Genomic DNA, 27,176 nt, shown 5'->3' with positions numbered 1-27,176 from the left:
CAATTTTAAGTTTTTTGGATCGAAAAAATTCTGAAATATCACTAAAGTATATATAAATAAATCCTGTAAATTTGATTGCAAAAGGTCCCATAGTTTATTCACAAAAAATTCCCCAAGAAAGTCTACAAAAATGCACTAGTATAAAATGCACTAGTATGTTTCAGAATATACGGTGTCATCAATTTTAATTTTCTTGCGCCGAAAAAATTCTTAAATATCAATGAACTATATCTAAATAAACCCTGTAAATTTGATTGCTATAGGTTTCATAGTTTATTCACAAAAAATTCCCCAAGAAAGTCTACAAAAATGCACTAGTATAAAATGCACTAGTATGTTTCAGAATATACGGTGTCATCAATTTTAATTTTCTTGCGCCGAAAAAATTCTTAAATATCAATGAACTATATCTAAATAAACCCTGTAAATTTGATTGCTATAGGTTTCATAGTTTATTCACAAAAAATTCCTCAAGGAAGTCTACAATAATGCACTACTATGGAATGCATTAGAATGTTTGGGAATAGACAGTGTCGTCAATTTTAAGTTTTTTGGGTCGAAAAAATTCTGAAATATCACTAAGGTATATATAAATAAATCCTGTAAATTTGATTGCAAAAGGTCCCATAGTTTATTCACAAAAAAGTCCCCAAGAAAGTCTACAAAAATGCACTAGTATAAAATGCACTAGTACGTTTCAGAATATACAGTGTCATCAATTTTAATTTTCTTGCGCCGAAAAAATTCTTAAATATCAATGAACTATATCTAAATAAACCCTGTAAATTTGATTGCAATAGGTTTCATAGTTTATTCACAAAAAATTCCCCAAGAAAGTCTACAAAAATGCACTAGTATAAAATGCACTAGTATGTTTCAGAATATACGGTGTCATCAATTTTAATTTTCTTGCGCCGAAAAAATTCTTAAATATCAATGAACTATATCTAAATAAACCCTGTAAATTTGATTGCTATAGGTTTCATAGTTTATTCACAAAAAATTCCTCAAGGAAGTCTACAATAATGCACTACTATGGAATGCATTAGAATGTTTGGGAATAGACAGTGTCGTCAATTTTAAGTTTTTTGGGTCGAAAAAATTCTGAAATATCACTAAGGTATATATAAATAAATCCTGTAAATTTGATTGCAAAAGGTCCCATAGTTTATTCACAAAAAAGTCCCCAATGATGTCTACAAAAATGCACTAGTATAAAATGCACTTGTATGTTTCAGAATATACAGTGTCATCAATTTTAATTTTCTTGCGCCGAAAAAATTCTTAAATATCAATGAACTATATCTAAATAAACCCTGTAAATTTGATTGCTATAGGTTTCATAGTTTATTCACAAAAAATTCCTCAAGGAAGTCTACAATAATGCACTACTATGGAATGCATTAGAATGTTTGGGAATAGACAGTGTCATCAATTTTAAGTTTTTTGGATCGAAAAAATTCTGAAATATCACTAAGGTATATATAAATAAATCCTGTAAATTTGATTGCAAAAGGTCCCATAGTTTATTCACAAAAAATTCCCCAAGAAAGTCTACAAAAATGCACTAGTATAAAATGCACTAGTATGTTTCAGAATATACGGTGTCATCAATTTTAATTTTCTTGCGCCGAAAAAATTCTTAAATATCAATGAACTATATCTAAATAAACCCTGTAAATTTGATTGCTATAGGTTTCATAGTTTATTCACAAAAAATTCCTCAAGGAAGTCTACAATAATGCACTACTATGGAATGCATTAGAATGTTTGGGAATAGACAGTGTCATCAATTTTAAGTTTTTTGGATCGAAAAAATTCTGAAATATCACTAAGGTATATATAAATAAATCCTGTAAATTTGATTGCAAAAGGTCCCATAGTTTATTCACAAAAAATTCCTCAAGGAAGTCTACAATAATGCACTACTATGGAATGCATTAGAATGTTTGGGAATAGACAGTGTCATCAATTTTAAGTTTTTTGGATCGAAAAAATTCTGAAATATCACTAAAGTATATATAAATAAATCCTGTAAATTTGATTGCAAAAGGTCCCATAGTTTATTCACAAAAAATTCCCCAAGAAAGTCTACAAAAATGCACTAGTATAAAATGCACTAGTATGTTTCAGAATATACGGTGTCATCAATTTTAATTTTCTTGCGCCGAAAAAATTCTTAAATATCAATGAACTATATCTAAATAAACCCTGTAAATTTGATTGCTATAGGTTTCATAGTTTATTCACAAAAAATTCCTCAAGGAAGTCTACAATAATGCACTACTATGGAATGCATTAGAATGTTTGGGAATAGACAGTGTCATCAATTTTAAGTTTTTTGGATCGAAAAAATTCTGAAATATCACTAAGGTATATATAAATAAATCCTGTAAATTTGATTGCAAAAGGTCCCATAGTTTATTCACAAAAAAGTCCCCAATGATGTCTACAAAAATGCACTAGTATAAAATGCACTTGTATGTTTCAGAATATACAGTGTCATCAATTTTAATTTTCTTGCGCCGAAAAAATTCTTAAATATCAATGAACTATATATAAATAAACCCTCCAAATTGGACTGCAAAAGCTCTCACAGTTTATCCACAAAAAATTCCCCAAGAAAGCCCCCAAAAAATTGCACTTCATACCCCCCCTAAATACAAGTATAAAAATCAGTTTCTCCACAAATATTTTACTATCGACGTTACGATTAATTTCGCGAGTAACTCTGTTTGGTATGTACAGCCCAAATGATGGGGATCCTGCATTTCCATCCTGCGTAGTATCCGGTTTCCGCACGCAGGTATCAGCATAACAAACAATACCCATAGATATTCCTATTTCAATGCGTTTCCCACTCTGTTCCTTAAATCAATAACGATGAACACGAAATCGCCCTTTGTTTACTAATTAATCCTCTCTATAGATATATTACTGCAAGTTCGACGATTCTATCAACATCCTACGTTACACTCAATCATCAAAAATCTATTTTCGAATGATTTAAACTCAGTTTTCATTTGCAACTGTATACATTGCATTTATCAAACTCTGCTACAGTTTGAATTTTGTTAAATCGATGTTTATTAAAGTATGGAATATCTGGTTACGATCTCGAACAAAAATATGTTCGTTAAACCGTAGGAAGCTTTGGACACATATGATTATAACAAGAATATTTAATATTAATATTAATATTAATATTAATATTACGGGTAATATATTCCATGTGCCACGAAATGACAAAATTAAATGAAAATCAAATTCGATTTAAATTCACGTTTGTAGACCTGATTAATCCAACTTGTTATCTATAATTTCGATTACGAATGTGGCGTTGCCTCCCATGCTCGCCACCAGGGGGGGTTGCGCTCTCACAAGCGCTCGACCCTCCGTTGCTATATACAGGGTGTTCGGCCACCCCAGGGAAAAATTTTAATGGGGGATTCTAGAGGCCAAAATAAGACGAAAACCAAGAATACCAATTTGTTGATGGAGGCTTCGTTAAAATGTTATTAACGTTTAAAGTTGCGCCTGTGAGACGGGAACCGTGCACGCTGCACACTTCAACTTTAAACGTTAATAACTTTTTAACGAAGCCTCCGTCAACAAATTGGTATTCTTGATTTTTGTCTTATTTTGGCCTCTAGAATCTCCCATTAAAATTTTTCCCTGGGATGCATTGGAAACAGTAGAAAATTCTTTGGAAATATGGAGATTTTCGATCAATTCAGATTGTAATAATTGTTGGAATAAAACATGCGACAGATTTATCGAGAGAGGATTCTTTGCACGCATATCGCCGAAGCGTATTATTAAAATTAAATAAATTTGTATTAATTTTAACAACGCGCCACATTTTAAAAGCGACGCTCACTGTCGGAATTATCTTAATTACGGGTAATGAGATCCTGGCATGAGAAAAGCTTAACAATATTAACGAGGCTGTTCGATAATTCGATGCTAATGATGCAGTGGTAATTAAATCAATGAAGCGCGCACTCCAAATGAACTGCTCATTTGAAGATCCCATATGGTTATATGCAGGAAAATAAAAAATGTTATTAATAAATTTAGTCACGAGTCGATGAGAGGGGAAGTTTAAAAAATAATTTGTTTCAGAGAATTTGTAGATTTGAAATTAAAACGATGTTAAAATTGTATCAAATTTGTGTTTCATATGCATTGTTTGTAAATTTATCTCAAAGGATGAACGCAATTAATTAGTACTGGGATAATATAGAGACAGTATTTGGTACTTAGTTTTCAGTTAAATTGTTGGTGGTTATTAATGGGATCGGATATTAATAATGTTACATCACGTTATCAGTGATTAAATGTTCCTTGAGTATCACATGAATATTTCAATGATTTTTATTGTTAAATGTTCATGTACAAAATTTAAAATTTATGTTATTTGGAAAACTGTAATTTTTTAAAAAAATTTGTAAGCGAAGGTTGATAGAAATTTTAATAATTTAATATAGTAACGTGAAAAAGAAGGTAATTTAACTTCAAAGTGCTGTCATTTATTTAATTATCGATTTTTCCTTTTTCATTTTGCTGTGGGCTGTAATTAAACTTGTACTAATTAAGAATCTTTCACGTTTTTCCATTTTAAACAAATAAAATGGCTACAATTATGGACATTGTGAAATTACCTTTTTTGGAACCAATTATGTTTGACTGCGTTTGAGAACGTACAGCGGCGTCAATTTCAAGTTTTTTGGGTCCAAAAAATTTTGAAATATCACTGAAATATGTATAAATATACCCTGTAAATTTGATTCCAAAAGGCCTTCGAGTTTATTCACAAAAAATTCCTAAAGAAGGTCTAAAAAAGTACACTTGATATCAGTGCATTTTAAAAGTGACTTTGTTTGACTGTGTTTGAGAATTTACAGTGTCATCAATTTTAAAATTTATGGGCCCAAAAAATTCTGAAATATTATTCAAGTATATCTAAATAAACCCTGTAAATTTGATTGCAAAAGGTCTCATAGTTTATTCACAAAAAATTCCCCAATAAAGTCTAAAATACACTAGTATGAAATGCATTTTAAAATTGACTATGTTTGAGAGCATACAGTGTCGCCAATTTTAACTTTCTTGCGCTCAAAAAATTCTGAAATATAACTGAAGTATGTACATATAAACCCTGTAAATTTGATTGCAGAAGCTCTTATAATTTAATCACAAAAAATTCCTAAAGCAAGCCTAAAAAACTGCATTCCATTCTAATGCACTTTAAAAGCAGATATGCTTGATTACGTTTGAATATATGCAGTGTCATCAATTTTAACTTTTTCTCGCCAAAAAAATTCTAAAATATAACTGAAGTATCTATGAATAGACCCTGTAAATTTGACTGCAGAAGCTTTTATAGTTTATTCACAAAAAAATTCTGAAAGAAAGTCTAGAAGAATGCATTTTGTACTAGTGCATTTTAAAAGCGACTATGTTTGAGAGCATGCAGTGCTATCAGTTTTATATATTTTTCGCTCAAAAAATTCTAAAATATAACTGAAGTATGTACATATAAACCCTGTAAATTTGATTGCAGAAGCTCTTATAATTTAATCACAAAAAATTCCTAAAGCAAGCCTAAAAAAATGCATTCCATTCTAATGCACTTTAAAAGCAGATATGCTTGATTACGTTTGAATATATGCAGTGTCATCAATTTTAACTTTTTCTCGCCAAAAAAATTCTAAAATATAACTGAAGTATCTATGAATAGACCCTGTAAATTTGACTGCAGAAGCTTTTATAGTTTATTCAGAAAAAATTGACAAAGAAAGTCTAGAAGAATGCATTTTGTACTAGTGCATTTTAAAAGCGACTATGTTTGAGAGCATGCAGTGCCATCAGTTTTATATATTTTTCGCTCAAAAAATTCTAAAATATAACTGAAGTATGTACATATAAACCCTGTAAATTTGATTGCAGAAGCTCTTATAATTTAGTCACAAAAAATTCCTAAAGCAAGCCTAAAAAACTGCATTCCATTCTAATGCACTTTAAAAGCAGATATGCTTGATTACGTTTGAATATATGCAGAGCCATCAATTTTAACATTTTCTCGCCAAAAAAATTCTAAAATATAACTAAAGTATCTGTAAATAAACCCTGTAAATTTGATTGCAAAAGGTCTCATAGTTTATTCACAAAAAATTCCTCAAAAAAATCTACAAAAATGCACTGGTATGAAATACACTAATATGTTTGAAAATATACAGTGTCGTCAATTTTAACTTTCTTGCGCCCAAAAAATTCTGAAATATCATTGAACTACATCTAAATAAACCCTGTAAATTTGATTGCTAAAGGTCTCACAGTTTATTCACAAAAAATTCTTCAAGAAAGTCTAAAAAAATAGACTCCATCCCAGAGCATTTTAAAGGCGACTATCTTTGAAAATATACAGTGTCGTCAATTTTAACTTTCATGCGCCGAAAAAATTCTGAAATATCACTAAACTATACCTAAATAAACCCTGTAAATTTCACAGCAGAAGCTCTCATAGCTTGTTTACAAAAAATTCCCCAAGAATGTCCAAGAAAACGTACTTCGCAGAAGTCCGCGTTAAATCGAAACGTCAAAAGACTTTGATCCGTGCTGTTTGACCAGAAGTTTGAAATTTCTTTCTCAACTTCCAGGCAGTCTCGGATTTGCTGCTGGGTGTCTTCTGCATACCCTTCACACTTCTCGGCCAGATACTGAAGAACTTCGTCTTCGGTATTACGATGTGCAAACTTATTCCGTACTTCCAAGGTACGTATCTTGTTAATTAGGTTTCATCAACCGTTGAAATCTTATCACCACTCTCTTTACTTTAAATTTTCACTGAAATCAATTAATTAACACGCTTTACTTACCCAAATATTAGCAAAAAGTAGTCCAAAAAAAAAATACAAATTATTATTAAAAATATGTCATTTTTAAATTCAATTTTACAAAGAAAAAATGTTACAACTTTTTACAAAAATTATAGGACGATTTTAACATTTCAAAATTGAACTCATTAATTTTTAATTAATTAAATAATTTTCCATATAAACAATTAAAATAATTTTCACTGTTACTAAAAACATAAACAAATAACTATAGTTTATTTCAGTGCATTAATTTTCATATCCCCCCTGTAGAATATTCTCCAAATGGAGTTTGACAATTATTTCGCGAATTTCCATTGTCAAACATAAAAATTTTTAATAATCATTACTGGAATGAAATTAAATCCCAGTGTTTTATTGTTCCCACGCACGGGATCGTCTGTCACTCCATTCGACGTGTTGTTTACGACGAGGATGACTCCATTTTGCAAAAATAATTTCACGAAGCCATGGATCATTGCGTTTTTTAATTTCTTAATAAATGGTCCAGATTTATTGGAAATTCTGAATCACCGTTGGGAAGTTTATTGGGAATATTAATTGAAAACAGTGGGAGGAGTTTGGAAGGCACTATCGATCGTAACTATACCTTGTTAAAATGCTATGACGCGGGCCATGCATTGTGAAAAATTATCCGAGACAAACTCGCGAACGAGAAATGTGTTCTGAACATGAAATGCAATTCTCGATTTTTCTCCTTGGGTTATGTGCAAAATATAGTCTACTACCGCCCACTTATTCTCCTGGGAAGCCCCAGGAGAATTAGAACAAATTGCATTTATTTTTTGGGAAAATCGTGCACTGTAATAATTAAGTTTCTCTGCAAAAGAATATACAATATTGTCCATTTTATATACGTAGCAATTACGTAGAAATTACGTAGAAATTGTGTAGGAAAATTGTTTAACAAGATTAGAACATTTAATAATTTTTTAGAATATTTGTTAAGAATCAAGAATAGGATTTTAGAAATTACGTAGAAATTACGTAGAAATTGCTCGATGAATTGTATAGGAAAATTGTTTAACAAGATTAGAACATTTAATAATTTTTTAGAATATTTGTTAGGAATGAAGAATAGGATTTGCATTAGAAATATCGTTAAAGTGAAATAAAACGAGTCAGAGAGGGGCACTACCGCCCACTTATTCTCCTGGGAAGCCCCAGGAGAATTAGAACAAATTGGTTAGACGTAGATTGCATTTATTTTTTGGGAAAATCGTGCACAGTAACAAATTAAGTTTCTCTGCAAAAGAATATACAATATTGTCCATTTTATATACGTAGAAATTACGTAGAAATTACGTAGAAATTGTATAGGAAAATTGTTTATCAAGATTAGAACATTTAATAATTTTTTAGAATATTTGTTAAGAATGAAGAATAGGATTTTAGAAATTACGTAGAGATTACGTAGAAATTGCTCGAGGAATTGTATAGGAAAATTGTTTAACAAGATTAGAACATTTAATAATTATTTAGAATATTTGTTGAGAATAAAGAATAGGATTTGCATTAGAAATATCGTAAAAATGAAATAAAACGAGTCAGAGAGTAAATATATTGTTGGTAGGTTGGGGATCTGGATTAGATTTGGACTAAATATGTATTAGAACTAATTATTATATGTACAGGTTGTTAGATTTAGTTATAATGTAGATCTAAATTTAATTAGAATAATATTTGGTTATATATTGGAACTAAATGTAGTTAGAATAATATTTGAGTCTAGATTAGAACTAAATGTAGTTAGAATAATATTTAGTTCTATATTAGAACTATAATTGGTATAATATTGAATTATATATTAGAACTAAATATTATATTATACTTATTATATTTAGTTCTAAATATAATTAGTACAATATTTAACTATATATTAGAACTAAATATTATATTATAATGATTACATTTAGATCTAATATGAAACTAAATAGTTCTATAAAGATCTCTATAGATTTGTAGATGATATTCTCTATAGATAATAATTCTATATTAAAACTAAATATAATTAGTATAATATTCAGTTCTATATTAGAATTAGAATTAGTATAATATTGAATTATATATTAGAACTATAATTGGTATAATATTGAATTATATATTATAGTAATTATTTTTAATTTTAATATATTTAGAACTAAATATATCAGAACAAACTATAATTAGAACTAAATATATTAGAACAAAGTATAATTTGAACAAAATATATTAGAACCAAATATAATTAGAACAAAACATATCAGAATAAATTATAATTAGAACTAAATATATTAGAACAAAATATAATTTGAACTAAATATATTAGAACAAATTATAATTTGAACTAAATATATTAGAACAAATTATAATTAGAACTAAATATATTAGAACAAAATATAATTAGAACAAAATATATTAGAACAAAATATAATTAGAACAAAATATATTAGAACAAAATATAATTAATACAATATTTAGTTATATATCACAACTAAATCATATATTATAATTATATATTAGAACAAAATGTCATATCTACAGGTTGTTACATCTAAGTACAAACAGTGCAATTAGAAAAAGTTTTTCCACAAAAATTCTTTGATTTCCAGAAACACACAATGCATAATAAATTTTTCTTTTTTAACAATGGCGGAGATTTCGAGGTGAAGATAATTTTCTAAAATGTGACTAAACAATTTTATATTCATTTCTACTTCCTCAAAAATTCCAATATACTCACTATAACTACTATATAAATATTATCACAGCTTCAGCTCATTAAAACTTGAAAATTGCAACTGGAAATAATTCGATACGTCTCGTATCTCATATCGTTCCCGTTTCAGTTTGCACTCGAGTTTAGTTACCGAAGATAATTTATGCAATAACGCGGATGAGCTACCTAGCGGTGGAATGCGATGTAACTCGAGATTTGCATAGTTCGGAGCAATTAAATACGCAATACGACAATCTCGTCCCCAGAAATATCAAACAATTTCATCCAAATATTCTCGAAGGAAATTTCAAGTTTTGCAAAAACGGAAAGGAAAAACGCAGAAAGGGAAGAAAAGCATATTTCGAAATAGGAAGTCTCGGATTTAAAAGCTTTTCCGCGTAAAACGGACCGCTCTCGAGCGATCGCGTCAAATTTTTTTTTTTTTAATTTTTCCACTCGAATATTTTTTTTTTCGCAATTTTCACCAACTGCATGTTAATTGCGGAGTTTTTCCTATAATTGTACGCTTTTTAATTGGGGCACGATATTTTCAACCCCGAAAATTTCAATGTTTTTTGAAAAATTCAAAAGAAGTTTAATAACGAAAATGTGGCGATTTCTTTTGCGTGTGCATTCTGTGGACTTCGTGATTTAAACCTATAAACGTCACTTATCGTACAGTGTATACATTAGAAGAAATAATAAAATGCAAATAGTTTATGAGGGGCATAAAAATTTTATTTCTTGAGCCATATTTTGGGACGAAAATAATTCTTTTTCGCTATCAGTGTTTTACGAGCTTGGAAATGTACTTTTTATATATCACGAAAGAGAGGAAGGGGAATAGTAATGAAACTAAGTGGAAATCGAGGAAAATCTAAATTGCAAAATAGAAAATTTTTTTTATTCGTTTATTAAAATTTTCTTATTTTTTCTTATTTAACATTAGAATTGCCAATAATTATCGTATATTTATTTGTAAGAAATTATTTAATTTAATTTGTAAAAATAATTTCTAATATTCTAAATTAAATTAGATAAAAATTTTAAAATTAAATTTTGGAGAGAATATAAATAATATAAAATGTGGAATGCAATGGAAAATGAATGTTTATTTGTTCCTTTATGATTTTGCTCAAAATATAGTGGAGTAAATTTTTTAGAATTTTTATAAGAATTTTTGAATGAATTATTTTAATTATTTTGGTAATTTTAGTGTTAATGATAATATTTCACTATAGTGTCATGTCTTCTGCATATTTTCACCAGTAGATTAGAGTTTTCAATTGATAATAATCATTTCTTATAATATTTATGGTGTTAAATTTGTAACAATTTTGATTAGAAATTATAAATGGGTTTTTTTAATGAATATCGTTTGATTATGGGCCAGAATTAATTTAGTTGCTCAGTGACTTAGTCTTAGAAGTGATTCAGATACTCTAGAGTGTTACTCTATTAACTAATTCTAGTAACTGAATTAGAAATTAGAAAAATTTCTTTTCTTTGTTTTTGTTTCCGATTTGACTAAAAATAAATACTCGATTCATTTCAAATTAATTCTCAAATTAAGTTTAGGGAACAAGAAATTTAGTTATCCTCTAAATCAGAGTTTCCTTAGATTAGAAAAATCTGTTTTCTTAGTTTCTTTGATTCCAAAATCAACTAAAAATAAATACTCAATTTTTTTAAAATGATTTCTCTCAGATTAGCTTTACGAAACAAGAAATTTAGTAATTTTAGAGTGTAACTCTATTAACTAACTCTAGAAATTGATTTAGAAATTAGAATCTCCCAAAATTAGAAAAATCTCTTTTCTCAGTTTCTCTGATTCCAAATCAACCAAAAATAAATACTCAATTTTTTAAAATTAATTCTCTAATTCAGTTTAGGGAACAAGAAATTTAGTTATCCTCTAAATCAGAGTTTCCTTAGATTAGAAAAATCTGTTTTCTTAGTTTCTTTGATTCCAAAATCAACTAAAAATAAATACTCAATTTTTTTTAAATGAATTCTCTCAGATTAGCTTTACGAAACAAGAAATTTAGTAATTTTAGAGTGTAACTCTATTAACTAACTCTAGAAATTGATTTAGAAATTAGAATCTCCCAAAATTAGAAAAATCTCTTTTCTCAGTTTCTCTGATTCCAAATCAACTAAAAATAAATACTCAATTTTTTTAAATTAATTCTCTAATTAAGTTTAGGGAACAAGAAATTTAGTTATCCTCTAAATCAGAGTCACCTAAAATTAGAAAAAGTTTCCCACAGAATTGGTCGACTGTTCCACTTGTACGGTTGTCGAGAAAGAAATCAAGAGAAAAAAGGAAAAAAAAGAGAAAAGAAAGGAAACGTGTCCGAATCGTCAGAGTTCAGAACTCCGCAGTTAAGTTTCCCTTCGGAAAAGTGTTCCAGCAGAATGAAGACCTGTAACAAAGAATGCCAGCTCGTGCAGAACGAAGTGACCATGTCACCTTTACTTACAGAACGGAGTATTTCATTTGAAAAAATTTTAGGGGCTTAAATCGTGAAAATTTAAGAGGCTTCTTGAAAATGGCTGAAATTCGAACAGTAGAACATAAAAAAATAATATATTCTAATTTGAAGTTGCCTCATTTATACTAAAATTAAATTTCTAAACTCATAGAAAACCATAGTAAATTTTTTAAATAATTTATTTACATTTTATTTCATTTGAAAAAGAAGAACCCAGTGATTAGAAAAATAGTACAATTATATTCGATACTTAAATAATAAAAATGGAACTATTACGTCCATGATAACAAAGAATAATTTATTCTAATTTGAGAACGCCACATTTATGCTAAAATTAAATTTCCAAATTCATTCAATTTAAAAAGAATATTTAGAAAATTAGAAATATTAGTTTTACTATTCTTGATAAATTATTTAATTCGACAAGAATAATTAGAAAATTAGAAATATTAGTTTTAGTATTTTTAGATAAATCATTCAATTTAAAAAGAATATTTAGAAAATTAGAAATATTAGTTTTACTATTTTTGATAAATTATTTAATTCGACAAGAATAATTAGAAAATTAGAAATATCAGTTTTAGTATTTTCGATAAATCATTTAAATCAACTAGAATAATTAGAAAATTAGAAATATTAGTTTTAGTATTTTTGATAAATTATTTAATTCAACAAGAATAATTAGAAAATTAGAAAATTGGAAAATTCCATTTTATAATTATAATTTATATTTTATTTAATTTGAACAAGAAGAACCCAGTGATTAGAAAAATAGAACAATTAAATTCGATACTTAAACATTAAAAATAATTCGAATTTGAAATCTCCAAATTTATTCTAAAATTAAATTTCTAAACTCATAGAAAATCATAGTAAATTTTGTAATTAATTTATATTTTATTTAATTTGAACAAGAAGAACCCAGTGATTAGAAAAATAGTACAATTAAATTCGATACTTAAAGAATAAAAATAATTCGAATTTGAAATCTCCAAATTTATTCTAAAATTAAATTTCTAAACTCATAGAAACCCATTATTTCATTTGAACAAGAAGCACCCAGTGATTAGAAAAATAGAACAATTGAATTCGATACTTAAACAATAAAATTAGAACTATTATGTCCATAATAACAAAGAATAATAAATTCGAATTTGAAAACGTCAAATTTATTTCAAAATTAAATTTCTAAACTCATAGAAAACCATAGTAAATTGTGTAAATAATTTATATTTTATTTCATTTGAAAATGAAGAACCCAGTGATTAGAAAAATAGAACAATTAAATTCGATACTTAAACAATAAAATTAGAATTATTATGTCCATAATAACAAAAAATAATAAATAAATTCATAAAAACTAAATTAATAAATTCATAAATTTACAAATAATAAATTCGAATTTGAAAACGTCAAATTTATTCTAAAATTAAATTTCCAAACCATTTATTTGGTGTTTTGACTTTAAAAATCATCGATTTTTGTCTTTTGTCTTCCATTTTTCACGATTTTTCTCATTTTTCTTTCTTTCTTTCGTGAATTCCTTTTCAATTTCCCGTTTCAGAGTCGCCATTTGCAATTTAACCGGTGTAAGAACAGAGATATCGAAGAAATCTTTAAAGGTGTCCTCGATATTTGTTGCGCACACACGAAGCTTGAGTTTTGGGGGAAAATCGCATCCACGGTTCGAGGCTCCGGCGTTTCCCGAGTTTATCGAATGCAGAAACTCTCTTTCCCGTCTAAACTATTCAATCTGCCCCCCCAAATCCGTAGCTATCCTCGAACAACCCCCGCCAAGTGCATTTTCTATCTCGTTTCTCTCGTATTTCTCGACTCTTTTCAATCATCTTCTTCCCCCTCCACTGTCATCTTTTCCTGGTGAATTTCCTTGGTAGTTTTTTTTTTATAACCTTCCCCCCCCTTTCACAACTGTTCATCCTTGGTTCCTTCACACTTTGCTCATCTTCGTCTCTGCTTTTAAAATACTCATCGATCCCTTTCGTTCCAAAGATGAACAGAAGCTTTGAATGGGAATGCGGGCTCTAATTATACAATTACGCCATCTTGTTATAGAGACTCGATTTGCATATATCTCTGCCACAGTTCTGAATTTAAGTTTTTATTAAATGGATAAGTTTGTTGAATTGGAGAGGAATTATTAGAAATAGAATAAACTTGACATGAAATTTAGTTTCTTATGTTTAGTTAGATAGACGTGCAATTTATATAGGGTGTTTGATAAAGCCTGGGAATGAATTTTAATGGGGAATTCTAGGGGTAAACATAAAAGGAAAATCGAGAATATTAATTTTTTGATGGAGGTCAAAATGTTATTAAAAAATTGAATTAAACAATTTCAAATCATTCTGGAAAAATTGTTTTTAGCTAGGGGGGTCAATTGCAATTATTTTTGGTGATTAGGCCTAACCTCGAAATCCTAAGCATTTTCGAGAAAAAAATTCAGGAAGGTGGACAAATTTTTTGACAAAATTTTAAATCTTCAAATCATTATAAAAAAATTATTTTTGGTTTCAGAGATCAATTGTAATAATTTTTGGTGATTAGGCCTAACCTCGAAATCCTAAGCATTTTCGAGAAAAAAATTCAGGAAAGTGTACAAATTATTTGACAAAATTAAAAATTTTTAAATCACTCTAAAAAAATTATTTTTCGTTCCAGAGGTCAATTGTAATAATTTTTGATGATTAGACCTAACCTCGAAATCCTAAGCATTTTCGAGAAAAAAATTCAGGAATGTGTACAAATTATTTGACAAAATTAAAAATTTTTAAATCACTCTAAAAAAATTATTTTTCGTTCCAGAGGTCAATTGTAATAATTTTTGGTGATTAGGCCTAACGTCGAAATCCTACGCATTTTCGAGAAAAAAATTCAGGAAGAGGGACAAATTTTTTGACAAAATTAAAAATTTTCAAATCGTTCTAAAAAAATTATATTTAGTTAGAGGGGTTAATTGCAATCATTTTTGGTCATTAGACATACCATCGAAATCCAACCCACTTTTGAGAAAAAAATTCTAGTAGGAACTGAAATTTTTAGACGAAATTAAAAAATTTCAAATCGTTCTGGAAAAAATATTTTTAGTCGCGAGGAACGATTATAATCATTTTTGGTGAATAGACATACCCCCGAAATCCTACGCATTTTCGAGAAAAAAATTCATTACCGAAAATTTGGTGGCTGACCATACCGTTGATATGTTTCCCTGAAATTTCATGCGAATCTTTAAAATGTCATAACTTCTGAACGGATTGGACGATTTTGATGTTTCAAACGGCAAACAACGCGTATTTTGCTGAAGAATATGTGGAAATTGTAAAAATACTGAAAAATTTATTCGTTCACCCGGTAAAATTAGAAAAACTTCATAAAAATGGTACAATTTTCAAACAGCCATAACTCTTACAATAGTGAATATATTTCAATGAAACTTTTTTCTAAAATAGAGCTCATGGGTACCTACAAAAAAGTATTAAACAAAATTTCCGTAGCGCGTCAAACAAATTTATTAAAAATGAAAAACGAATTTCTAAGGAAAATCGACAGGGGGTAGGTGCCTCCATTTTTCGACGAAATTAAAAAATTGCAAATCGTTCTGAAAAAAATGTTTTTAGTTGAGGAAGCCAATTACAATCATTTGTGGTGAATAGACATAACCTCGAAATCCTAACCAGTTTCGAGAAAAAAAATTCAATAAGTCAATAAATTTTTCGGCAAAATTACAATTTTTCAAATCGTTCTAAAAAAATTATTGTCGTTTGCAGGGGTCGATTATAATCATTTTTTGTCATTAGACATAATCCCAAATTCCTACGCATTTCCGAGAAAAAAATTCAGGAAGGGGGACAAATGTTTTGGCGAAATTAAAAATTTTTGAATCGTTTCAAAAAAATTATTTTTAGTTTCATGGGTCAATTGTAATCAATTTTGGTGAATAGACATATCCCCGAATTCCCACGCATTTCCGAGAAAAAAATTCAAGAAGGGGAATAAATTTTTTGGCGAAATTAAAAATTTTTGAATCGTTTCAAAAAAATTATTTTTAGTTTCATGGGTCAATTGTAATCAATTTTTGTGAATAGACATATCCCCGAATTCCTACGCATTTCCGAGAAAAAAATTCCGGAAAATGGACAAATTTTTCACGGAAATTGAAAATTTTCAAATCATTCTAAAAAAATTATTTATAGTTTCAGGTATCAGTTGCAATAACTTTTGGTGAATAGATATAACCTTGAAATCCTAAGCAGTTTCGAGAAAAAAATTCCTTACCGAAAATATGTTTTAAATATTAATTTTTTAATGTCTCCTAACCCTTTTTCCCCCAATACAATTACCATAATCTCTCCATCAAGAGGCTCTGCTACTAAATTCTCATCAGTAATCCCCAGATATTAGCTACATGTCACAATCTAACAGCCATTTGCATCCCTTTGAAGCATCTCGTAAATATGCAAAATGGCGTTTTGGAAATTCTCGTGCTCGACTGAGCCTCGAAATTTCTTGATTTTGCTGAAAATATTTAAATAAAAACGAGACAAAAACTCCAATATAAAAATTTAAAATCAAGAAACACTCCTAAAATAGTCTCACCCCCAATTAACAACCCTTTTTAAACAAATTTTCATCAAAAACGATGCTTCAAACAAATTACACTAATAAAACTCAAAAATATTTAAATAAAAACGAAAGAAAAAACCCATTATAAAAATTTTACAACAAGAAACACCCTAAAATAGTCTGCTCCTTAATTAACAACCCTCTTAAAATAATTTTTGTACAGAATAGAATGAAAAAATGGCTCCAAAATAGTGACACTAATAAAACTCAAAAATATTTAGATAAAAACGAAAGAGAAAATCCAATAAAAAAATTTTAAGACAAAAACAACCCTTAAATTTTCTAATACAAAATGCAATTATCATCAAAGATTCAAAGCAATTGGTTTTTTGAATTTATTTTTAAAAATTGAAGTCTTGAAATGATTCAAATTTTCTAATACAAAATGCAATTATCATCAAAGATTTGAGGCAATTGTTCCTTTGAATTTATTTTCAAAAATTGAAATTTGGAAATGATTGAAATTTTCTTATATAAAATGCAATTATTATCAAAGATTCGAGTCTGCTGTTTTTTTAAATTTATTTTTAAAAATTGAAATTGAATGTGATATACTCTGAGACCTTGAGAATTAATTTTACACCTTTGGAAATTAAATAAAAATGAAATCTAGTATTAGTTTCTGACCAATTATTCTAAAACCATGAAAATCAATTTTATAAACAACTTTTACGCCTGTAAAAATTAAATAAAAATAAAATCTAGTATTAGTTTGTGACTAATTATTCTAAAACCATGAGAATTAATTTTATAAATAACTTTTACATCTTTGAAAATTAAATAAAAATTAAATTCATTATTAGTTTGTGGCTAATTATTCTAAAATCATGAGTAAAACTATTTTAACACTACCAAAAATTAAATAAAAATGAAACCTACTATCATATCGTAACAATAATTTTATTATCCATGTGAGCATAAGAATTTGACATAAACAATTTCCTAAAAAATATTCTAAGCCATTAAAATTAATATTGCACCCCCAAAAATGAAATAAAAATGAAATAAAAATAAAACCTACTATTAGATGGTGGCAATAATTTTATTATTCATGTAAGCATAAGAACTTGACATAAATAATATCCTAAACAATATTCTAAGCCACTGAAATTAATTTTGCACCCCTAAAAATGAAATAAAAATGAAACCTACTATCAGATGGTGACAATAATTTTGTTATTCATCTGAGGATAAGAATTTGACCTAAATAATATCCTAAAAAATATTCTAAGCCATTGAAACTAATTTTACACCCTTAAAAATGACATAAAAATGAAATAAAAATAAAATCTACAATAGTTTTGTTATTCGCGTGGGCACGAGAGCTCCGCGTAAATAATCCGTCGTATCGGGTGGTTAACAAATCAATAACTGCCTAACGTTTGATAGAAAACGGCGCCTGTTGAGCACCGACGGTCGAGTTTCGAAATTTGCTAACCGCGAGAGCACGTACCGCGGTATACGTGGAACGTAAAACTCTTTTTCTTTCTCCTGAATAATGCAAACACGCGGAAAAGTCTATCGCGAATCCTCGTATTTCTTGCTTGATCAATTCCGGAATTTATTCCACCGGCAGATTTCGTTTCTGTAAACCGGACCAAGAAGATGTCGTTCCACGAGAGCCTCCAATTTGATTAGAAATGTCTATTACACGATTCATGGCGAAAAGTTCATTTTTATAGGCGGTGGACCGAATAATTGCCTTATTGGAGCCATTTTTTCATGCTTTTTTTTTACAAAAATTATTACAAAATGGTTGTTAATTGGGGGTGAGACTATGTTAGGGGTTGTTTTTGTCTTAAAATTTTTATTTTCGGTTTTTTCTTTCGTTTTTATTTAAATATTTTTGAGTTTTATTAGTGTCAATTTTTTTGGAGCCATTTTTTCATTCTATTCTGTAAAAAAAAATTATTTTAAGAGGGTTGTTAATTAAGGAGGTGACTATTTTAGGGTGTTTCTTGTTTTGAGATTTTTATATTGGGTTGGTTCTGTTGTTTTTATTTAAATATTTTCGAGTTTTGTTAGTGTCACTTTTTTGGAGTCATTCTTTCATGCTTTTCTGTAAAAAAATTATTTCAAAAGGGTTGTTAATTGGGGGGTGAGACTAGGTTAAATCATATCAAGACTTCAATTTTTAAAAATAAATTCAAAAAAACAATTGCTTTGAATCTTTGAAAATAATTGCATTTTATATAAGTAAATATAAATCATTTCCAAATTTCAATTTTTAAAAATAAATTTATAGAAACAATTGCCTCGAATCTTTGATAATAATTGCATTTTATATAAGAGAATTTAAATCATTTCCAAATTTCAATTTTTTTAAATAAATTCACAGAAATAATTGCCTGGAATCTTTAATAATAATTGCATTTTGTATAATAAAATTGCAATTTTTTAAAATAAATTCACAGAAATAATTGCCTCCAAACTTTGATAATAATTGTAATTTGTATAACAAAATTCCGATCATTTTGAAATTTCAATTATTAAAAATAAATTCAAAGAAATAATTGCCTCAAATCTTCAATAATAATTGCATTTTATATAAAAAAATTTAACTCATTTTGAAGTTTCAATTTTTAAAGATAAATTCAAAGAAAAATCGTCTGTTTGACCTTGCTATCAGACATTTTTTCAAACGCGTGGAATCCACGTTTCCTTCGGGGATGCAGTTAATTTAAAGAGAAAGAGAATCCGCCATTCTTTCGTTTGGCATTTACGATCGAGGGCATAAAGCTACGGTGCAATGAAGCGCGAATCTCTCGAGCTTCAAAAAGGTCTACAGGAAAGTACTTCCCACACTATTCAGCGCGTACAGACGTACCAAGATTTATCCGCGATTCGATTCAGTGGCCAAATGTACTCCCGGAAGTGCACCACAATACATAATCAAACACGACTCATTGTACCAACAGTTACCATTCTAGTAGCTTTACTTTCTCGAAGTTGTAGATTTATTAACACAACGATCGTAAAAAAACACTCAAAATTATTTATAACAAATTTTAAGAGTAATTAATTATTTAGAATGTTAAATAAAAGGCTTCAGATATTTTAAAAATATTCAAAATGACAAAGCAAACTTCAAAGTTTAATTAAAAAATAAATTTTGGATTATTTATTTAAGTTCAACTTTTCTTAAAATACACCTTTTTTTAGGAAATTTATTAACATAACAATTGTAAGAGAACACTCAAAATTATTTATAACAAATTTTAAGAGTAATTAATTATTTAGAATGTTAAATAAAAGGCTTCAGATATTTTAAAAATATTCAAAATGACAAAGCAGACTTCAAAGTTTAATTAAAAAATAAATTATGGATTATTTATTTAAGTTCAACTTTTCTTAAAATACACCTTTTTTTAGGAAATTTATTAACATAACAATTGTAAGAGAACACTCAAAATTATTTATAACAAATTTTAAGAGTAATTAATTATTTAGAATGTTAAATAAAAGGCTTCAGATATTTTAAAAATATTCAAAATGACAAAGCAAACTTCAAAGTTTAATTAAAAAATAAATTTTGGATTATTTATTTAAGTTCAACTTTTCTTAAAATACACCTTTTTTTAGGAAATTTATTAACATAACAATTGTAAGAGAACACTCAAAATAATTTATAACAAATTTTAAGAGTAATTAATTATTTAGAATGGTAAATAAAAGGCTTCAGATATTTTAAAAATATTCAAAATGACAGAGGGAATTAAATTGGAAATGAAAACATGATACGACATAGCAAACTTCACAATTTAATTAAAAAATGAATTCTAGATTATTTGTCAAGTTCAACTTTTCTTGAAATATATTTTTTATTAGGAAATTTATTAACACAACAATCACATGAAAATTCCAAAAATTACTTATGACGAATTTTAAGTATAATAAATTAAAAATTAAAAGGCTTCAGATATTAAAAAAAATATTCAAAAGATGACAGAAGAAATTAAATTGTAAATTAAAACATTAAAATTGAAAGTTTAATTAAAAAATAAATTATGGATTATTTGTCCAGTGAATTATAATTATTCAGAGCACTGTATGTGTTTAATCATTTTCGAAATACATCTTTCGGTTAGGAAATTTATTAAACATTTGTTTATGTCAAATTTATTTTTGCTAAATAATCAATTTCGCAACATATTAAAATAGAAGATATTTTAAAATTGATGGAAGTTTGCCACGCATCCCGTAGCGTGCGCCTGTGAGTGTGCGCAGAAGGAGTGTGCGCAGAGGAGTGTGCGCGCGCATGAGCGTTGCGTCGCTTTCCACCGAGATTGTCGTCGTGCGTTGTTGCGTGCACCAACATGTATCACTTCTGTATTGTTCGTTATTATTAAACAACAATCTAACAAAAATCATTCAGGATGGCAGAAGAAATTAAATTGTAAATCAAAACATGGTATGACAAAGAAAATTATTGATAAATGATATTAATTAAACTTCGAAATTTTTTTAATATTCAAGATGGAATTTTGAGGTTATTTGTACAGTGAATTATAATTATTCACAGCACTCTGCACTCTTATAATTCTATATAAGAAAAATATTAAGTAAATATTGATATAAATATTAATTTTTATTAACTATTTCTTTTGTTTGTCCAGCTGTGTCTGTGTCAGTCGGTGTATGGACTCTCGTGGCCATTTCTCTGGAACGTTACTTCGCCATTTGCAGACCACTAAAGTCAAGACGGTGGCAAACTCAGTTTCATGCTTACAAAATGATCGCTGTGGTTTGGACTACCAGTCTCACGTGGAACGCGCCAATCCTTGTAGTTTCACGACTTCAAAGTATAGGTGGAGGTAAAGATCGCGCAATTTCACTCATTTTACATTTTACATTCTCCTTTGACTCTTTGTTTTTTTTAATATGTGTTTTTTATTCGATGTGATTGTATGTGTGTATAAAAAAGGGGTCAAAAGTGACCCAAAAGAACGACTTGAAATATTATAATTTTTTAATTTGATTGCAAGCTTTTAATTGTTTATAACAATCGGGTCAAAAGTGACCCTGAATAATCACTCAAAATATTATAATTTTCTATTTTGATCTCAACCATCTTAATGGGTCAACAGTGCCCCAAAAGAGTGACTCCAAATATTACAATTTTTCATTTTGATTGCAAGCTTCTAATTGTTTATAACAATCGGGTCAAAAGTGACCGAGAATAATCACTCGAAATATCCTAATTTTTCATTTTAATCTCAATCTTATGACTGCATTTCTAATGAGTCAAAAGTGATCCAAAATAATGACTCAAATTACAAAAATTGCAATGTCACTCATTTTATAATTATTTAAAAATTTTATATGCTCCTTCGTATTCCTCGTCTTCTTCAATACGTGTTTTGTCGTCGATTCGACGTGCTTGTCTGCATGTATTAATTTTAGATACCTGTTGTTCGAAACACGATACTTATTGTACTCTTCAAATTGAACGTCCACGCAATATACGCTTGTAAATATGTCAAGCGTTTGATATATTGAAAATAGGGTGGAAGGTAAGCTCCTTACTTTCGAAAATTCGATACGATGGATTATTATTTAGAACTCGAGTAAAACGTCAGGCGAAGCTTGACTATGTCAGGGGTTAAAATATCCTCGAAACTTTATGTTAACAATCACAATGTCCAAAACAGCATTGTCTTTGACAATTCAACAAATAAAATCTTTCCTATTATTAGAAGAATATTTACAGAATAATAAAAGAGAAAAATAATAGTATTTAAATCGCCTAAAAATTATTCAGATTTCAAGAAAATATTTTGAAAAAAAATCCTCAAATTAATTCGTATTTGTTTATGCAAATTCATATTTTTATTAATAGAATTAACGAGATATTTGATTAATAGAGAATTGTCCCAAAAATATAATAATTCTGACTCGAAGAATTTTTTTATATTTTTGCATATTAACACTTTACCGACCGATTAATCGACTGTTTTACCGGCCAACGCTTACCGACCGATAGCCTATTAGTCAACTGTTTTATCGGTCGACGTTTACCGACCGATAACCGATTAATCAACTGTTTTATCGGTCGGTAAAGTGTTAAGTGTATTCCATAGTTTATAAAAAATTGATGCATAAATATTTGCATTCCATTTATGAGGAATTTGTATGCAAAATGAATGAAGCAACGAAAAAATTCACGATTCGTTTAAAATTCCAATATTTCTAATCTCGATTAAGTATCATTTTTCTGTTGTTTTTATTGTTACGTTACGAAATCGAAAAGTTTCATTTTCACACGTATACAGTTTTTTGTATCCCAGTGTATATACGTTCGCAGATGCAATAAAAATCCTGTTTGCTCTATGAGAGATATAAAAACGACGGTTCAATTTTGCTCATCGACCATCGCCGGTGACCTGCATCCACCTTCGGGCAAATCTAGGATTATTTCTTTTATTGGCTTTTAATATTTCTAGATTGCCGGCCAAATGGAGCAGGGAAATATTATTCCGTTGATATGAATATTTGATTTCACAGCTCTCGAGGCTTCAGCTTCCTTTTGCTAAACGCAAGGTGGAAGGACAAGTCTGAAATAGTTCTAAAACACAAGAGAAAAGATTTAGAAAAAATTTTAGAATCAATTTTCATCATTTTAAATCTCATTATTTTGTGTTTTTAATGGACTAGCTATTCAGACAAATTTAATAAATTATTATACAATATTTAATATGTTTATACAATACTTGGGTGTTTAGAAATATTAGAAAAATTTTAGAAAAATTTTTATTTATTTTTTGTATATTTATCTAGTGGAATAAAAATTCTAATCACTTGAAATATTTCTAAATTACAAAAAAGGAGATATAAAAAAAATTTCATTATCAATTTTATTATTTAAAATTTTTTTGTATTTTTAATGGATTTAGACAAAATTTAATAAATTATTACACAAAATAATTGTAATTTACCATTAAAAAAAATTAAATTGGACCCTTTTTTATTGTACAATATTTTTATAAAACTCTTGTGTGTTTAGAAATATTAGAAAAATTTCAAGCTAGCAAAATTTTTGCCTGACACTGTACCTCCATTGGATTTAAATATTTGATTGCACCGAACGTTTTTCGCAATAATCAACACACAATGGAGGAAATTTTATCTCCTAAAAATTTGTTAATATTCTCTGAAAATTAATATGGAAGCAGTAATTAAAAATAAATGAATTTTTGTTCATTTTTTTTAAACAAAATAATTCATTCATGAAGTGGTTAAATTTACCACTGAAATTCAAACGAAGTGGTTAAATTTACCACTGAAATTCAAACGAACACTCGTGGAAAAACAACATCGTTTTGATAAATGAATGTTTTAATTAAATATCTACTCGAAAAAAGTGCTTCCGGAGTACGCTTTAAATTTTTTTTTTTATCAAACGTTTTGTAATTTAATTTCCTGGTGTGGAACACGAGCTGAAGGTGTGTTTTGTTTCAGGTAGACACAAGTGTCGAGAAGAGTGGCCAGGCGTCGGTACGGAAAGGGCTTACAACCTCTTCTTAGACGGAATGTTGCTTCTGGTTCCTTTGATAGTAATGAGCCTGGCTTATTCGTTAATCGCGGCGGAACTTTGGCGAGGATTGCGACAAGAAATGCGACAATCGTCCAATTGTCAACGACGTCGTAAGTCTTAAACGCTTTTGAACATTTATTACAACATTAATATTATTATATTTCGTGTCGAATAATTTTACAATTTTAGGGTAACTAATTTCAATTAGATCTAAATTTTTTAGAGGATTTTATAGTCAGTTAGAGTTGTATGATGATTTGTTAAAGTTGTGATAATTTATTTGTTCTAATACTGGAATCTAATATTCAATATATTTGAATTTTTTATACGATTTTAAAGTCACTCCGAGTCGTATGGATTTTTTAAAATTCTAGTCTCTGAGGGTAATATGTAAAAATACCTTCAAACACTATGATAATTTATTTGTTCTAATACTAGTAACTAATATCAGTCACACCTGAATTTTTTATAGGATTTTAAAGTCACTCAGAGTTGCATAAATTTTTCAAAATTCTAGTCTCTGAATATAACATGTAGAAATAACTTCAAACACTGTGATGATTTATTTGTTCTAATACTGGAATCTAATATTCATTATATTTGAATTTTTTAAAGGATTTTATAATCACTCAGAATTGTATTATGTTTTGTTAAAATTCTAGTCTCACAGTATAACATGTAGCAATACCTTCAAACACTGTGATAATTTATTTGTTCTAATATTAGTAACTAATATCAGTTACATCTGAATTTTTTAGAGGATTTTATAATCACCCAGAGTTGTATGAATTTTTTAAAATTCTGTTCTCAGAGTGTAATATGTAGAAATAGCTTCAAACTCTGTGATAATTTATTGGTTCTAATATTAGTAACTAATATCAGTCACACCTGAATTTTTTATAGGATTTTAAAGTCACTCAGAGTTGCATAAATTTTTCAAAATTCTAGTCTCTGAATATAACATGTAGAAATAACTTCAAACACTGTGATAATTTATTTGTTCTAATACTGGAATTTAATATTCATTATATTTGAATTTTTTAAAGGATTTTATAATCACTCAGAGTTGTATTATGATTTGTTAAAATTCTAGTCTCACAGTATAACATGTAGCAATACCTTCAAACACTGTGATAATTTATTTGTTCTAATATTAGTAACTAATATCAGTTACATCTGAATTTTTTAGAGGATTTTATAATCACCCAGAGTTGTATGAATTTTTTAAAATTCTGTTCTCAGAGTGTAATATGTAGAAATAGCTTCAAACACTGTGATAATTTATTTGTTCTAATATTAGTAACTAATATCAGTCACACCTGAATTTTTTATAGGATTTTAAAGTCACTCAGAGTTGCATAAATTTTTCAAAATTCTAGTCTCTGAATATAACATGTAGAAATAACTTCAAACACTGTGATAATTTATTTGTTCTAATACTGGAATTTAATATTCATTATATTTGAATTTTTTAAAGGATTTTATAATCACTCAGAGTTGTATTATGATTTGTTAAAATTCTAGTCTCACAGTATAACATGTAGCAATACCTTCAAACACTGTGATAATTTATTTGTTCTAATATTAGTAACTAATATCAGTTACATCTGAATTTTTTAGAGGATTTTATAATCACCCAGAGTTGTATGAATTTTTTAAAATTCTGTTCTCAGAGTGTAATATGTAGAAATAGCTTCAAACTCTGTGATAATTTATTGGTTCTAATATTAGTAACTAATATCAGTCACACCTGAATTTTTTATAGGATTTTATAGTCACTCAGAGTTGCATAAATTTTTCAAAATTCTAGTCTCTGAATATAACATGTAGAAATAACTTCAAACACTGTGATAATTTATTTGTTCTAATACTGGAATTTAATATTCATTATATTTGAATTTTTTAGAGGATTTTATAATCACTCAGAGTTGTATTATGATATGTTAAAATTCTAGTCTCACAGTATAACATGTAGCAATACCTTCAAACACTGTGATAATTTATTTGTTCTAATATTAGTAACTAATATCAGTTACATCTGAATTTTTTACAGGATTTTATAATCACTCAGAGTTGTATGAATTTTTTAAAATTCTAGTCTCAGAGTGTAATATGTAGAAATAGCTTCAAACTCTGTGATAATTTATTGGTTCTAATATTAGTAACTAATATCAGTCACACCTGAATTTTTTATAGGATTTTAAAGTCACTCAGAGTTGCATAAATTTTTCAAAATTCTAGTCTCTGAATATAACATGTAGAAATAACTTCAAACACTGTGATGATTTATTTGTTCTAATACTGGAATCTAATATTCATTATATTTGAATTTTTTAAAGGATTTTATAATCACTCAGAATTGTATTATGTTTTGTTAAAATTCTAGTCTCACAGTATAACATGTAGCAATACCTTCAAACACTGTGATAATTTATTTGTTCTAATATTAGTAACTAATATCAGTTACATCTGAATTTTTTAGAGGATTTTATAATCACCCAGAGTTGTATGAATTTTTTAAAATTCTGTTCTCAGAGTGTAATATGTAGAAATAGCTTCAAACTCTGTGATAATTTATTGGTTCTAATATTAGTAACTAATATCAGTCACACCTGAATTTTTTATAGGATTTTAAAGTCACTCAGAGTTGCATAAATTTTTCAAAATTCTAGTCTCTGAATATAACATGTAGAAATAACTTCAAACACTGTGATAATTTATTTGTTCTAATACTGGAATTTAATATTCATTATATTTGAATTTTTTAAAGGATTTTATAATCACTCAGAGTTGTATTATGATTTGTTAAAATTCTAGTCTCACAGTATAACATGTAGCAATACCTTCAAACACTGTGATAATTTATTTGTTCTAATATTAGTAACTAATATCAGTTACATCTGAATTTT

General features: G+C 27.9%; 1 protein-coding gene across 1 annotated transcript in view; it reads left to right on the top strand.

Annotated features, from left to right (window-relative positions):
- Window positions 1-25,049, top strand: part of LOC122402972 (cholecystokinin receptor type A-like) — a gene marked incomplete at its 3' end in the record, with an annotated part of 42,861 nt that extends 17,812 nt beyond the window's left edge. Inside the window, exons 2-5 of the mRNA XM_043406217.1 lie at window positions 6,663-6,777; window positions 21,350-21,547; window positions 24,192-24,377; window positions 25,026-25,049. Coding sequence (XP_043262152.1) covers window positions 6,663-6,777; window positions 21,350-21,547; window positions 24,192-24,377; window positions 25,026-25,049 — 523 coding nt within the window. The remainder of the gene's footprint in view (window positions 1-6,662; window positions 6,778-21,349; window positions 21,548-24,191; window positions 24,378-25,025) is intronic.
- Between the last annotated feature and the right edge of the window lie 2,127 nt (window positions 25,050-27,176).

This window comes from Colletes gigas, unplaced genomic scaffold, assembly GCF_013123115.1.
Source record: "Colletes gigas isolate AHSC1104 unplaced genomic scaffold, ASM1312311v1 Colletes_gigas_Sc00042, whole genome shotgun sequence".
Taxonomy (NCBI): domain Eukaryota; kingdom Metazoa; phylum Arthropoda; class Insecta; order Hymenoptera; family Colletidae; genus Colletes; species Colletes gigas.
This window is presented reverse-complemented; position numbering and strand designations above follow the sequence as displayed.